Below are 13,537 nucleotides of genomic sequence, written 5' to 3'. Positions count from 1 at the left end.
ATCTACTGTAGAATCCGAATGTTATGGGTCCCACACGGAGCAGGTTTTCTGTAGAAGGTCAAACATGGAGCCAAGCAGGGCAGTGGTGTTTATTCAAGGGCGTCGAGGTCGTGGCGTGTGTAGAGAGAGAATAGAGGGCAAACCCTCTGTTTTGAGAAGGGAGGCCTTCGCTTCGGAAGATCCGCACATCATCCTCTCTCGCCGTGTGGCTTTCTGGCACTCAAATCTCTTTCTCAGACCAGCACACAATATCTGTGGAATGTCGCGCTTCTGGGAAATACGGTTCACACGGTCCAATACAGAAAACATGAACCTTATAAAAACAGACCCTTAGCTTCCAAAAAGGGACCCCTGATGAGTGCACTAGCACTGTTTATATAGCGTAGACTGCTCTTATTAACATGAAAGCTCTTCCCATAAAGCATCACAATGAAAAATGGTTTGTTTATTAAAGATAATCTAACTCGGGCTCCATGCATGAACCTCAACCTTTAGCGAATTTGATTAAAGAAGTGAGGACAGGAACAAAGACCAGATTTCGGCTAACAATGAGATATTGTCATTTTTGATGCTCTGCGAACATATTTCTTGGCAAAGCAGCAAGCCTGGGAGGTTGGGTATTCATTTTTGGGACACAGATGAGTCAAAGACTGAATTTGGGTAAGCATACTAGCGTATGCATATGAAGATGAGGCAGAAATAGTACAGTATGCCAGTTTTCAGCCAGTATCCACGTAGCCAAGGTGGATTAAGGTCACCCATCAGAGCAACGCAGGTGTAATTCATCACACGCTCCTCTAATGTTTCACAACAACAACGTGTCACAATACTTTTTGTTTTGACCAGTATATCTATTGTTTTATTACTTCAAACGTGTGTAGCCTAATAACAACTAATAACGCTTTGGAGGGTCGACAGCTTAAAAAAACATAGTTCTTGGTTTTTTAGCTTGTTAACTGAACACCCTGTCACATAGCAGCTTTTAGGTATTGGTCTGGTTTTTATTTTTTCTTTATTCCGATTAGTCAGAAATGATAAGGAGGCAGTCAATGGAGTGCGCCAGACCACGGTGGGCGTGGTTTTATTTTTCAGTTTATGACGCGTCACTCTAGCTCTAAAGCCAGTGTAAAGTCCATCTAAGTCATTTCCACGCTGCCAGCACAAGAGGAGAGGACACAGACAATCAGATCACACCAAAGCCTACTAAACTTTTTACACTGACTCTCCAACCTTCAGACAGCACAATGGCAGAAGAAAAGATCTCCATAGAAGACGTAAAGACGTCCAACGGTGAAGCGCACCTGGACGACCCGACCCTCGCCAACGGCCTGGGCGATCACAAGAGGAGCGCGCCGGAGACCACCGGGCAGAAGCTGAAGCGCTTCGTGATGGCCAATCTGCTGGTCCTCCTGACGGTGTCCGCGGTCATCGTCGGCGTGTTCATCGGGCTCGGCGTGAGAAGCGCCGGCTTGAGCCGCACGCAGATCCTTTACTTCGGGTTCCCCGGCGAGCTCCTCATCCGCCTGCTCAAGATGATCATCATCCCTCTGGTGGTCTGCAGTCTGGTGTCCGGGGCGGCCAGCCTTGACCCCAAAGCCCTGGGCAAGCTGGGCGGCTGGGCGATGCTTTTCTTTCTCGTGACCACTCTGATCTCGTCCACCATCGGCGTTATTATGGCGTTCATCATAAAGCCTGGCTCCAGCGACGGGAAAAAACTATCCCAACTCACCCATGATGACAGCGGCGTTCCCGAAGCCAAAGAAGTCATGGATTCGTTTTTAGATTTGATAAGGTGAGTCAAGGCTAGGTGAACATCTGAAGTTACGCCAGCGGACACGTGGATGCACATTTCACGCTTGTGTTTAACGAGAAGGCTACTATTATAATCGAAGCGTGAAATTGATATGTAGCCTACAGTGAATGCCAGCGCAGCGTTAAGCTTTGCCAAACAGGAAGAGGAAAGGAACCTAAAAAGGCTACATATGTAACATTATGTAATCAGTTGCACGAAAAGCTACACAAACTGAATCGGAACGGTCTCCGATATGTGTAGCCTACTCTGAAAGTCATTATTTCTTAGGAATTATTTAAGTAGGCTATGTTATGTTTTAATAATCTGTTCTCTAATCAACGCTAATTATTGTTACATCGATGGTTGTAAGGTTAAACTCATTCAGCAGTATACTGTAAACGCGCGCGCGAGTTGCATCAGCTGCGCGTCGCGTGTTTGACGCAATTAATCCGCTCTCAAGAGGATGCAGCTTTATGGGCAGTTTTATGAAGGTAACACACCTACCCATTCTTTTCTGGGTGTGTGGTTTCCATTACTCGAGGAAGTAAAAGCCGAAGTTGAGTTTTAGCGGTATGTGTCGCACTGGGGTTTATAGTAGGCTAATTCAAATAGGCCTAAGTAGAAATTGTAAAGGACGTGGTCATTTATTGTTTCAGCAGAGCAGAGATCCCTTGTGTTCTGTAAGGAAACCTAAATCATACACTTTATGTGGGGTTTTTAGGGCTCGGTTCATGTTATGGTGTAAAGCGGTCAAATTTCATGAACAGAATGATGCGAAGAGAACATTCTGTTCTCATTTACCTTCAAGAGGAACAACAGCCAAATGCATTCAGTTAACAACATTCTCACTTTGGCGTGTAATACATCCAAAATGCAAATATTTACACTGACACAATTTAGGGTGACCCGACCCAAGAGAAACAGGGTTGTCCTGTCCTTGAAAATGTAATTCGGTCCACGAAGTGAAAAATGAAATGTGCCATTTACTACCTTTGCTAACAAAATCAGTAACTTAAATTCATATTTCAGCTTTTTTTTTTAAATGTGAGAGTTATTCATTAATAGACAATAATATATGAAAATTCAGTGAAGTGGTTTTCATAAATGCGATGGTTGTTTCCGCTCTTTAAATTTGTAGCAATTGATTACAGTTTCAAGACCAATAAAGGAATAATGGTTGATTAATTGTTGGGGTTTTGAGTTGCTAACAGTCCTGTATTCATTCTCATGTGACAAAAGGATCTAAACAGCCAAAGCCGGTTTTATAATGGCATTGAGATCACAGTTTAATTACTTAATTCCACCGAAGTTAGGTTTCTGCTAAAGGTCTGTTGTGGTTTTTTCTTTTCCTGGTGTCACAGCTATTTTAGTTTCCTTGTGCTTCCTTGTTTCAATCTTTATAACCAGTTTCTAAAAATATACAATTCACCAGAATTCAGCAGTAACGTATAATTTAAAAGAGCAGTTTTGGCCATAATTAGAATCCTACATTAAAGCCAAACTGAAACATTTGTAATGGTTTTTCTTTGGCTGTGTGTCCAGGTGAAGTCAATGAGCGGCTTATGCCTGCCACATTAGGGTAACATGCACGTGCAAACACATGCAGACATGCACAACAGAAGCAGGGTTAATTAGGCAGCTGATGTGGCTTGTGTCATCCATCAAAGGGGCTTTCTCTGGGACTAAATCCTGCAAGGACTACTGTGGAGCCCTGCTGATTTCACACTCTGACAAGCATGCAATTGGATAGTCTTTCTATAGAAAGTCTACAAACAGGTTCTGGCACGTTTGCTTGACAGTAAAGATGTTTTGTTAACTCTCAGTTTCTGCGAGGGTAAACTTGGTCCATCTGTTGTCTGTAGTTATCAGGTTCAGTGCGACAGAAAGACCCCTGACAACAACAACATTTGTGGAACAAGCCCTCCTTGCCCCCTATTATACAAAAAATATAGTTTATCTTAAAGGGATAGTTCAGCCAAAAATCAAAATTATGTCATTAATAACTCACCCTCAAGGTGTTCCAAGCCAGTAAGACCTCGGTTCATCTTCGGAACACCGTTTAAGATATTTTAGATTTAGTCCGAGAGCTCTCAGTCCCTCCATTGAAGCTGTGTGTACGGTCTACTTTCCATGTCCAGAAAGGTCCATTGTCTTCTCTTCCGTGTCTGTTGTGAGAGAGTTCAAAACAAAACAGTTTATGATATCCGGTTCGCGAAAGAATCATTCGATGTAGCCGGATCTTTTTGAACCAGTTCACCAAATCGAACTGAATCGTTTTAAACGGTTCGCGTCTCCAATACACATTAATCCACAAATGACTTTTTTAATGTGGCTGACACTCCCTCCTCAATTCATTTACTCAAACAGTACACTGACTGTACTGCTGTGAAGAGAGAACTGAAGATGAACACAGAGCCGAGCCAGATAACGAACAAAAGACTGACTCGTTCACGAGTCAAGAACCGTTTCTGTCTTTCAGTGTTCAAGTGTAATTTCAGTGTGAAGCAGACTGACACACAGAGAATCTGTTTCTTTGTGGAACACAAAAGTTTTGAAGAACATTCATGCTGCTCTTTTTCCATACAGTTAAAGTCAATGGGCTGTTCAGGCCAATTCACTTTGTGCTTCACTGGAGAAAGGCAGTCAGATGGGTTCAGAATGACAGTAAATGATTTCTAGATGAACTTCCTTAAATGCATTAACATACGTTTTTTGCACAGTGCATGTGAAACCCACAATTTTCCCATCATGACCTTTTTTTGTGTAAACTTTGTGAAAGTTTATTTTAGACGGGGCAAAGTCAGAGTGTAGGTACATTTACCTGTCAATAGTTACCTTTAATATGTCAACAAACACTGAATGAATTGATGAAACCTTTGATAAAGTGTGTGGAGTGCCACGTTTCGAAGAGGTCCTGTTTGGCGTGTCTCACTGTTTACACGCCTACATAGAAGGCAGGAGCATCCATCGCATCTTAAAGCCATTCTTGGAATGCACGTGAGTCATGGAATTGTCGTTGTGTGGTATTAGTAGTTGTGAATTCTAGATAAAGTGCTCGGCCCAACCAGCTCACTGGATTGAATGTGACTCTTTGAAAACCAGTGACAGCATTTGAGTGCGTCAATTAAATATTTCAACAGGATGAACAGGTTTTACTAATGTTGCTATGCTGGTTTTTGGTGTATCTCCAGTTCTAACTTTACTTAATTTTTTGACTAGTGGTGGTCATAGATTTTAGAAAAAATCTCGTCTCGTCTTGCTCCGGCGGCACAATTTTATATTAATACTAGCCTCCTTACACATTCCAGACTTCTCTAGATGTAGGGCCCTATGATTTCCATGATGCGGTAAACGCGGACGGAACCAGTCATAAAAACGGAATTCAGTTTAACACGGAATTAGGGCTGGGCAATATATCTAACAATATGATCATGCGCAATCTAGTCAGTAAATCTGGTTCTGTGATTACCGCTAAATCGCCATCACCTGCTTTCAAATGGAGCGGCATTTAATAGACCGAGCCGATGATCACTGACAAGCTACGCAATATCGCATTCTTATTGCGTATTCATCAAAGGCGATAATCAACGCGATAATGCGTAGCTTATCATTAGATATATCGCCCAGCCCTACATTGGATGTCACGGAATTTGTCAAATTTTCAATGAATTGATAAAAAGTAGTTCATTACACTTAAATCAAATCGCGATATAGACTAGTATCTGTAACTATTAAGCCGCAAAAGTCGATTTAAATGTGAATCCTGCATTTTCTGCTTCTCTCTGTTAATGAATGGTGCAGACGCACGGTTTAGTTTAGGCCTACTACACACATCTTGAAGCGCGTGTGACGCTCGCGGTGTTTTCAGTGTCTGCTGTCTCTAAATGAGGACGGAAATACATGAACAACATCTCCAGAACTGCTCTGAGAGTCACTTCATGAGCATTTAGCTGTTTAATTGGAGTAACACTAGCGTCATATCAGAACGGTAAAGGTATTCCCAGTAACCTGTCAAAAGAAAAGTCAGGTTTAATTTGAAGTCTATTTTTCAGTAGAATGTACATCGCTTACTACTACTAATGCTGCTAAAACGAAACAAAAATTTTTTTTCTAAAGGAATAATCATGCAACATTTCTTCTTCAGATCTGAATTTTAATTTAATTTAATTTTTTTTATACACCACTCAGAATTTCCAAGGGGAAAACATTTTAAGAAAACATTTAATAAAGCAAGTTGTTTTATGCATTCAAATAATTAGACATGCTAAAACAGAATTTGGTAACAATAATATTTCCTAGACTAACTTTTAATAAATTGATGTAAAAATGTATAAGTTTTATGATTTTAATAAATTTTTGATTAATACTATTTTAATTGAACTATTAAAAAGGAATCGAAAAAAATTTAAACAGAAGAAAAAAAAATCCATATAGATGTTAGCGGGAATGATGGCTCCCTATGGGCATGTTCAGAATCTGGCCTGTAATGGTGCTTTTTAGAAATGTATCATGCACAGCTGCTTATGTGATTTTACTTGGAAAAAGGGTGACACACAGGTTTCATACTTCCTGACTTTTTTTTTTATGCACACCATATTAAGGTCAGGGATGCTGGAATATTCCTGAGTAAATGTCTGTGTATGATGTTAATCCTCATCTCCAGTCTCCAGGCAGGTCCTAGTGCCCACCTCCACTGAAGGGAATGGGGTTATATGAGAGGTAATGTGTGGAACTGGGATTAAGGGAGGGTTATAATCGGACTAAATTCTCCAAGTTATTTCCACATGAGGCATCTCATGAGGCCAGGCTGCTCAGGGATTGCTAGTATAGGATGAATCTGTGTGAGGGGTAGAATTGGATCTTTGTTCTCTCACTGCCTTGATCTGGAGAGTGTTTGCCAAACCCCCATAAATCTACTTCAGTTTCTGATGCAAATGCTTTGCATATCTATACATCCAAAATTTAAAAGTGTACACTATTTGATAGTGTGTGATCACATGCGTTTGATACAAACACACTAGTAGAGTTTCATCCTTGTTCGCTGTCTTCACTATTTCTGTCCAGGAGTTAAAATTAAAAATGTCTGTGAGTTGTGAGTGTCTTCGGCCAACTAACTCATCTATTGTTGTTGAGTCTCTGGTATTTTTTGTTGTTCCTAACTTCTGAAGTTAACTTTTTGAGTTTTGTTTGATGTAATCGGCAATTCATATCATATCTGATTTTAGAGTATATCATACACAGTGTTTATAACTCCTCCTTTGTTTGTCTTTCAGAAATATTTTCCCATCTAACCTGGTATCAGCTGCCTTTCAGTCGGTGAGTTTAACAAGCTTTGGTTTTTGCGCTTTTGGTTATGTTTTCTATGTGACGTGAGATTATTAGATGATTCTGAACATCTCTTCTCCTTCACAGTATGCCACTGGTTACAAGTTTGTAAAGAATGACACCAACTCGACCAACTTCTCTTTGGAAAAGGTACATTGTCTCGAAAGTCCAGATTCTTTTAGATTCTTTCTTTTCTATTCTTAAATATCTAATATAAATATATATTTTTTTATGTTTTTACAATTCTCTAAATCCAATTATAAAAATATATATTATTACAGTTTATTATTACAGTATAATAATATTATAATTCTTTGTGTTTAGGTTCCAGTTGGCTCAGAGGTGGATGGCATGAACATCCTGGGTCTCATTGTTTTTGCTATGGTATTTGGTGTGGCCTTGAGGAAACTTGGGGAGGAAGGAGAGATCCTTATCAAGTTCTTCAACTCTTTCAATGAGGCCACCATGGTGCTGGTCTCCTGGATCATGTGGTAAGGGAACATCACGTGCTTTTCCCAGTGTTTTTTTCGAATGTTTGAATTGCGGCTTCCTATGTATTCATCTCTTCACTTTCCTGACACAATATCTCATGTTTTTTGTCTGTAGGTATGCACCACTGGGTATAATGTTCCTGGTTGCTGCTAAGATTGTAGAAATGGAGGATGTTGGCTTGCTGTTCGCCAGCCTGGGGAAGTACATCGCCTGCTGCGTCATTGGCCATGCCATCCACGGTCTTCTTGTCCTCCCACTCATATACTTTGTGATTACAAGGAAGAACCCATACACGTTCTTGCTGGGGTTGGTCACCGCTTTGGCTACTGCCTTTGGAACGTCCTCCAGGTAAATGAATAAGAAGCTCCTCCATTGGCGTCTATGGTTCCATGAAGAACATTTAATATCCATGGAACCTTTCCATTGCACAAAAGGTTCCTTTTAGTGGAACTGTTCACTGAAAGGTTCTTCTTGGTACAGGTGTAAAAACACAATTTTGGAGCCTTTATTTTGTGTAAGTATAGGCTGGTTTAAAACCTAGTATTTACATCAGTTTCTGATGCAAACACAAGTGGTCTGGAAGTAAGATGTGCCTTAGCTGTGTCTCTTGTGACCACTTTTTTTGACTGAATTTTACAAATGCACAATTAAGCAGGAAATAACCATCTGATTTTCTGATCAGCTCTGCCACATTGCCCCTCATGATGAAATGTGTGGAGGAGAACAACGGTGTGTCCAAGCACATCAGCCGCTTCATCCTGCCCATCGGAGCGACTGTCAACATGGACGGAGCCGCCTGCTTCCAGTGTGTAGCCGCGGTGTTCATCGCTCAGCTTAACGGGATCCCGCTGGACTTCGTCCAGGTCATCACCATCCTGTGAGTTCACTGAATGTCATTCAGCCATACTCTTCTGTCGACTTTGACTGACTTTTCATCTGTTTGTAGTGTGACTGCGACGGCGTCTAGCGTGGGAGCTGCTGGGATCCCTGCTGGAGGGGTGCTGACGCTGGCCATCATTTTGGAGTCAGTAGGCCTGCCCACAAACGATCTGTCCCTCATCCTGGCTGTGGACTGGCTTGTGTGAGTATCTGGCTTAGATGTTTTTGTGGGTAAAGACAACGATGGTAAAGCTTTAGTATGGATATCTGGGAGGGAGAAGAAAAAGTCTCATATATATATATATATATATGAGACTTTATGAGACTATATATATAATGTTTTTGAAAGAAGTTTCTTCTGCTCATCAAGCCTGCATTTATTTGATCAAAAATACAGAAAAAACAGTAATATTGTGAAGTATTATTACAACTTAAAATAATAGTTTTCTATTTGAATATAGTTTAAAAAAATAATTTATTCCTATGATGCAAAGCTGAATTTTCAGCATCATTACTCCAGCCTTCAGTGTCACATGTAACATCCAGTCTATCACATGATCATTTAGAAACCATTCTTATATTCTGATTTATTATGAGTGTTGGAAACAGTTCTGCTGTCTAATATATTTGATGAATAAAAGGTTAAAAAGAACTGCATTTATTCAAAATAAAATATATTATTCTAATAATATATATTCTAATAATATATTTTCTTTACTATCACTTTTTATCAATTTAACACATCCTTGCCGAATAAAAGTATTGATTTTATTTAAAAAGAAGAAAAACATTTTTTTTACTGACCCAAATTACTGACCAGTAGTGTATATTGTTATTACAAAATATTTATATTTTAAAAACATAGTTTTTAATTTATTTTTTTTTACTTTTTATTCATCAAAGCATCCTAAAAAAGTATCACATGTTCTGAAAAAATATTAAGCAGCAGAACTGTTTCCAACTTTGATAATGAATCATCATATTAGAATGATTTCTAAAGGATCATGTGATAATGATCCTAAAAATTCAGCTTTGCATCACAGAAATAAATAATCATTTAAAGTATAATACATTTAAAAACAATTATTTTAAATTGTAATAATATATCACAATATTACATTTTTTTCTGTATTTTTGATCAAATAAATGCAGGCTTGATGAGCAGAAGAAACTTCTTTCAAAAACATTAAAAATAGTAATGTTTTCAAACTTTTGGTCTGTACTGTATATATATATATATGTTATGTATGTATGTATATATATATATATATATATTATGTACGTATATATATATTATGTTTGTATGTATATATGTGTGTGTGTGTGTAACATTGTGTTAATAAACAGCTTTGTTATTTTTTATAAACCTTGTATTTATTTCATGTCCTCATTATGTTTTTGTACTGTCTTATCTCTTTTAGCGATCGCACTTGCACCGTCATCAATGTTGAAGGTGACGCCTACGGAGCAGGTCTTCTGCAGTATTTCGTGGATCGCACTTCCAGTAAAGAGGGGGCGGAGCTAAATAAGGTGCGCGTGGAGGAAGAAGACCCCGCCTCCAGGCCAGAAATTTCTCCACTCATCAAAAAACAGGGAAGCCTTGAATTGGAAGAAGTCGCTGGACCTAAACCCAGTGAAAAGGAGTCCGTCATGTAGACTTGCACACTATTTCAACAAACTTTCCTTTTGACCTGTCTGATCTCAATAAATCAACCCCTGCATCTACGCAGCGACCATTGGAGAGCGAGAGAGACAGGTTTAGACTAAGACGGGAGAAAGACTACATCATTTTGACCCTCCGCTATGCCCTGCTCTTTAAGAAAGGAGTCTTCCAAAACCTATGCACATTTAGATGGAAAAATACTTGAACAATTATTTATAAGATGCTGGTCAGACATTTTGGATTTTCTCTTTATATTCTTCGTTTGCTCTACCCCCTTTTTTTTTAAGAAACCCCCAGTCTGGCATTTTAAAATCTGTATTATGATCACACATGCCCTCGTGGTTCTGATTATATGCTGTTGAGTTAAAACTTGTATTTCTTTCAGCGTCTCCTAATAAGCCAAAGATCTGCCGAATCTCTCTGCATCTTTCGAACACACCAAATACATTTTAAAGATGGCTTTATGGTCCGTTATCCTGAAATACCTCATTCATGCTGATTCCCTTTATGCCACCTGTCCATCTAACAGGTGCTAAACCTTCACTAAACTCTTTCTGCTAGAGGAGCCAACAGAATGGTGTAGAAAGTCTGACTGACAGTTAAGAGACGACATCTTACAGTTCACATCTTTGTCTTTATGCAGTCACTATTACCGTTCACGGCGGGCTCTTCGGGGTCAAGTTGCACCCTAAGGTCAGACAGGAAAGTAAGCATAATAATATATGGGTTTCATGCAAAGTAAGCCTCGTCTTAAAGTCTGCAGGTGTGAGAGATCCCTATGCAGTGTTTGATACGCAAGTAAACAGATCCGTTTCAGAAGAAAGCAAGAGAGTGTGAATTCAGACTGGAACTAAGGTATTGTATTTAAGGTCGAATATGTCTAAGCAGCTTCTTTGTGTAGAAACATGTTAGATGTATTGAAATGTTTGGTCCCCCCCCCCCCCTTTTTTTTTTAAATGGTACTTTTTGTCGGCTTAAAATGTGTACAGAAAAAAGCCTGTTCATGTACAATGTGCAGAAATGAAGTATTCAATTTTGTTTGCTTTTTAAAAGCATACTTCTGAGATCTTGTTGATTTTTAACGTGTTTAAAAAAAAAAATCTATGTATGTTATTGCAGAAGAGCACAAATATAAAATGCCTGGCATTTTGTGAAGGTAGTTAACTTCATGAGCAGAAATCAGGCATAGAATTCTGTTAAGACCATTTAACGGTGAATGTTAATTAGTAGTTGTACTGGATAGCTAATTCAGTTTTCTTTTTCTAAATATATAACCTAAACACACCAGCTGAAGGAAAGAGGCATTTGCCATTGTACTGTATGTTGACCAGATATTTGTCACAGAAAGAAGTCAACATAATAGTCCATTTTTGTAGACATTGGTTTGACTCACAGTTGATCAGTAAGCGGTTAAATCCGACCAAAGAAACATTTCTCATTCTTTATACTAATGTTTCTATATATATCTCTTTAAATGGGTTTGGTTTATGTAATCTGCCATATTAACTGTCTCTCATTGCTGTTGTGTTCAGTTAGTGGTGTATTTCAAAACCGTGTATTTATTTTTTTCTTCTTTTTCAAATCTCACAAATGTTGTGACATACATCACTCCTTTAAAAGCCAGTACTGTAAAGGCTTCTCATTCCAGACGGAGGTAGTGTAGCTGCTCTGCTGTCACGGCTATGTGTCTGTGTGCGAGTTTAATGGGTGCTTGTGTCATAAATGGCTGCGTGATGTCATCAGTGGAGCCAAAGAAAACTGTTAAGAGAACCAGTGAATGTACTCCACACCGAACGCAGAATAAAGTCTTTATTTTAAATAAATCAGCTGTGATGTTCTCTTTCTTAACAGTTAAAGTCGCTAAGATTAGCTATGCATTGGGTCGCAGAGGATAACTGGACCACTTATTTGGTTTTCATATTTCTTGTCTATAACGTGTTCATCTTACAGCCCTCTGATTCATTGGTTAATCGTTTGATTTTGTGGTTGGATACAGCCCTTTAGTGTGATACAAGACTACTTCGTTTCACAAGATATCAGGTGAATTATCTCCGTTTGATTTATTCAGAATGGGTTGTCAAATCTTGAAGACCTAGAAGGCTTTGAAGATTTGTCCAGTAATGCTACTGTGCCAGCTATGTAGGATATCAGTAACCAAGCCCAGCATGAAGACTTAATGTCCCATTGCGCCACCTTGTGGTCTATTTACCATTTTACTATAACATTTACAACGAAAACTTCAAAAGTAATTCTGTGCGATGGTCTTTAAATACACTGACATGTTAAGAAACACTTTTGTTTGTGTTATGATGTTTGTTAAATATTTGGTGGCCATGAGGTATTTACATAACGAACATTACAAAGTATATTTGTGAAACACCAAGACAAAATATAAATAAATAAAAGTTGTTACATTTAAACTAAATTAAGGTCAGACAGTCTGACAGTAAAAAATAAATTATGCAACATGGTGCAAATATCATATGTGCATAAAACTGTAGCCTTTCAATGGCATGTATATTTCCATTTCCAAAGGAAAACCATTTTAGATTTGTCTTCTAGTTTTGTTTAATTGCTACTGAAAACAATATATTAATATTCATGAACATTCTTGGATAATGCAGTGTGAAATATTACATATACATTTATAACATTTATTGCCATTGTTACATACAGTGTGTTTAGACAACTTTTGAGACTTGTGGCTCCCCAAGCCACAACACACACATACAATAAATACAATTGGCAAGAGATATTAACATTCAAGTGATCAGATACAGTTCAAAACCTTCAGTCTGATGGTATTGCTTCTATTATTGCAATAGGAATCCAGTGTTCCGTAATTGTGGCACATCAAGTTACTGCTTGCTACGATCCCAACGTGCAACTCCTGACCTATCTTTTCTTGGCAGGGTTTGGATACTGTCGGACCGGCCCGCCACCTTCCTCTTCCAGCTCCCGAAATGAGATGTTCAATTTGTCGGATGTGGTCCATTTCCATGCCATCTGGAACCAACAAAGCAAACTCAGTCTGAACACTGAACTCCAGACGGTGAGTTTGATGAGTCTGGTCAGGGCTTGGTGACAATACCAGGAGGCGGGCGCCCTCTGGAAGTCTGGAAGTCTTCAATTCACGAACGAGGATTGTGACGGGTGGACAACGCATGTTGCCCTCATGGCCTCACATTTTGGGGCCTCCAACAATGCTTCCACCTATCAGATTACCCAGCTCCCAATCCTGCCACAGGCAGAGATGCCTTCTTTAAGCCTTTACTCTGTTCCCGATGTTTCTCCATAATCTGCTGCTGGGCCCGTGAGACATAATATAGGATAAACAAAATCTAAATTATTGCTCCTGTTGTCAGAGCCTGGCAAAAACTGATACG

The 13,537-nt window shown here is 39.1% G+C and overlaps 1 protein-coding gene across 1 annotated transcript; it reads left to right on the top strand.

Moving 5' to 3' along the window:
* Positions 1-1,132: 1,132 nt before the first annotated feature.
* LOC132122920 (neutral amino acid transporter B(0)-like) lies at positions 1,133-10,432 on the top strand. Its single transcript, XM_059533425.1, has 8 exons — positions 1,133-1,792; positions 7,066-7,108; positions 7,205-7,267; positions 7,442-7,608; positions 7,724-7,957; positions 8,292-8,486; positions 8,556-8,690; positions 9,910-10,432. Exons 1-8 carry the CDS (start codon positions 1,245-1,247, stop codon positions 10,142-10,144), a joined length of 1,620 nt encoding a protein of 539 aa, XP_059389408.1. The 5' UTR covers positions 1,133-1,244; the 3' UTR covers positions 10,145-10,432.
* The last annotated feature ends 3,105 nt before the right edge of the window (positions 10,433-13,537 follow it).

This window comes from Carassius carassius, chromosome 41 (genome assembly GCF_963082965.1).
Source record: "Carassius carassius chromosome 41, fCarCar2.1, whole genome shotgun sequence".
Lineage (NCBI taxonomy): Eukaryota > Metazoa > Chordata > Actinopteri > Cypriniformes > Cyprinidae > Carassius > Carassius carassius.
The sequence above is the reverse complement of the archived record's forward strand: the minus strand, read 5'-3'. Positions and strand labels throughout refer to the sequence as shown.

Bases quoted from the DNA above. Each gene is read 5' to 3' on its own strand.
- LOC132122920 (XM_059533425.1), top strand. From the start codon at position 1,245: ATGGCAGAAGAAAAGATCTCCATAGAAGACGTAAAGACGTCCAACGGT. The intron at 7,268-7,441 runs GTACATTGTCTC...CTTTGTGTTTAG, and splicing joins CCAACTTCTCTTTGGAAAAG to GTTCCAGTTGGCTCAGAGGT. The intron at 7,609-7,723 runs GTAAGGGAACAT...TTTTGTCTGTAG, and splicing joins CTGGTCTCCTGGATCATGTG to GTATGCACCACTGGGTATAA.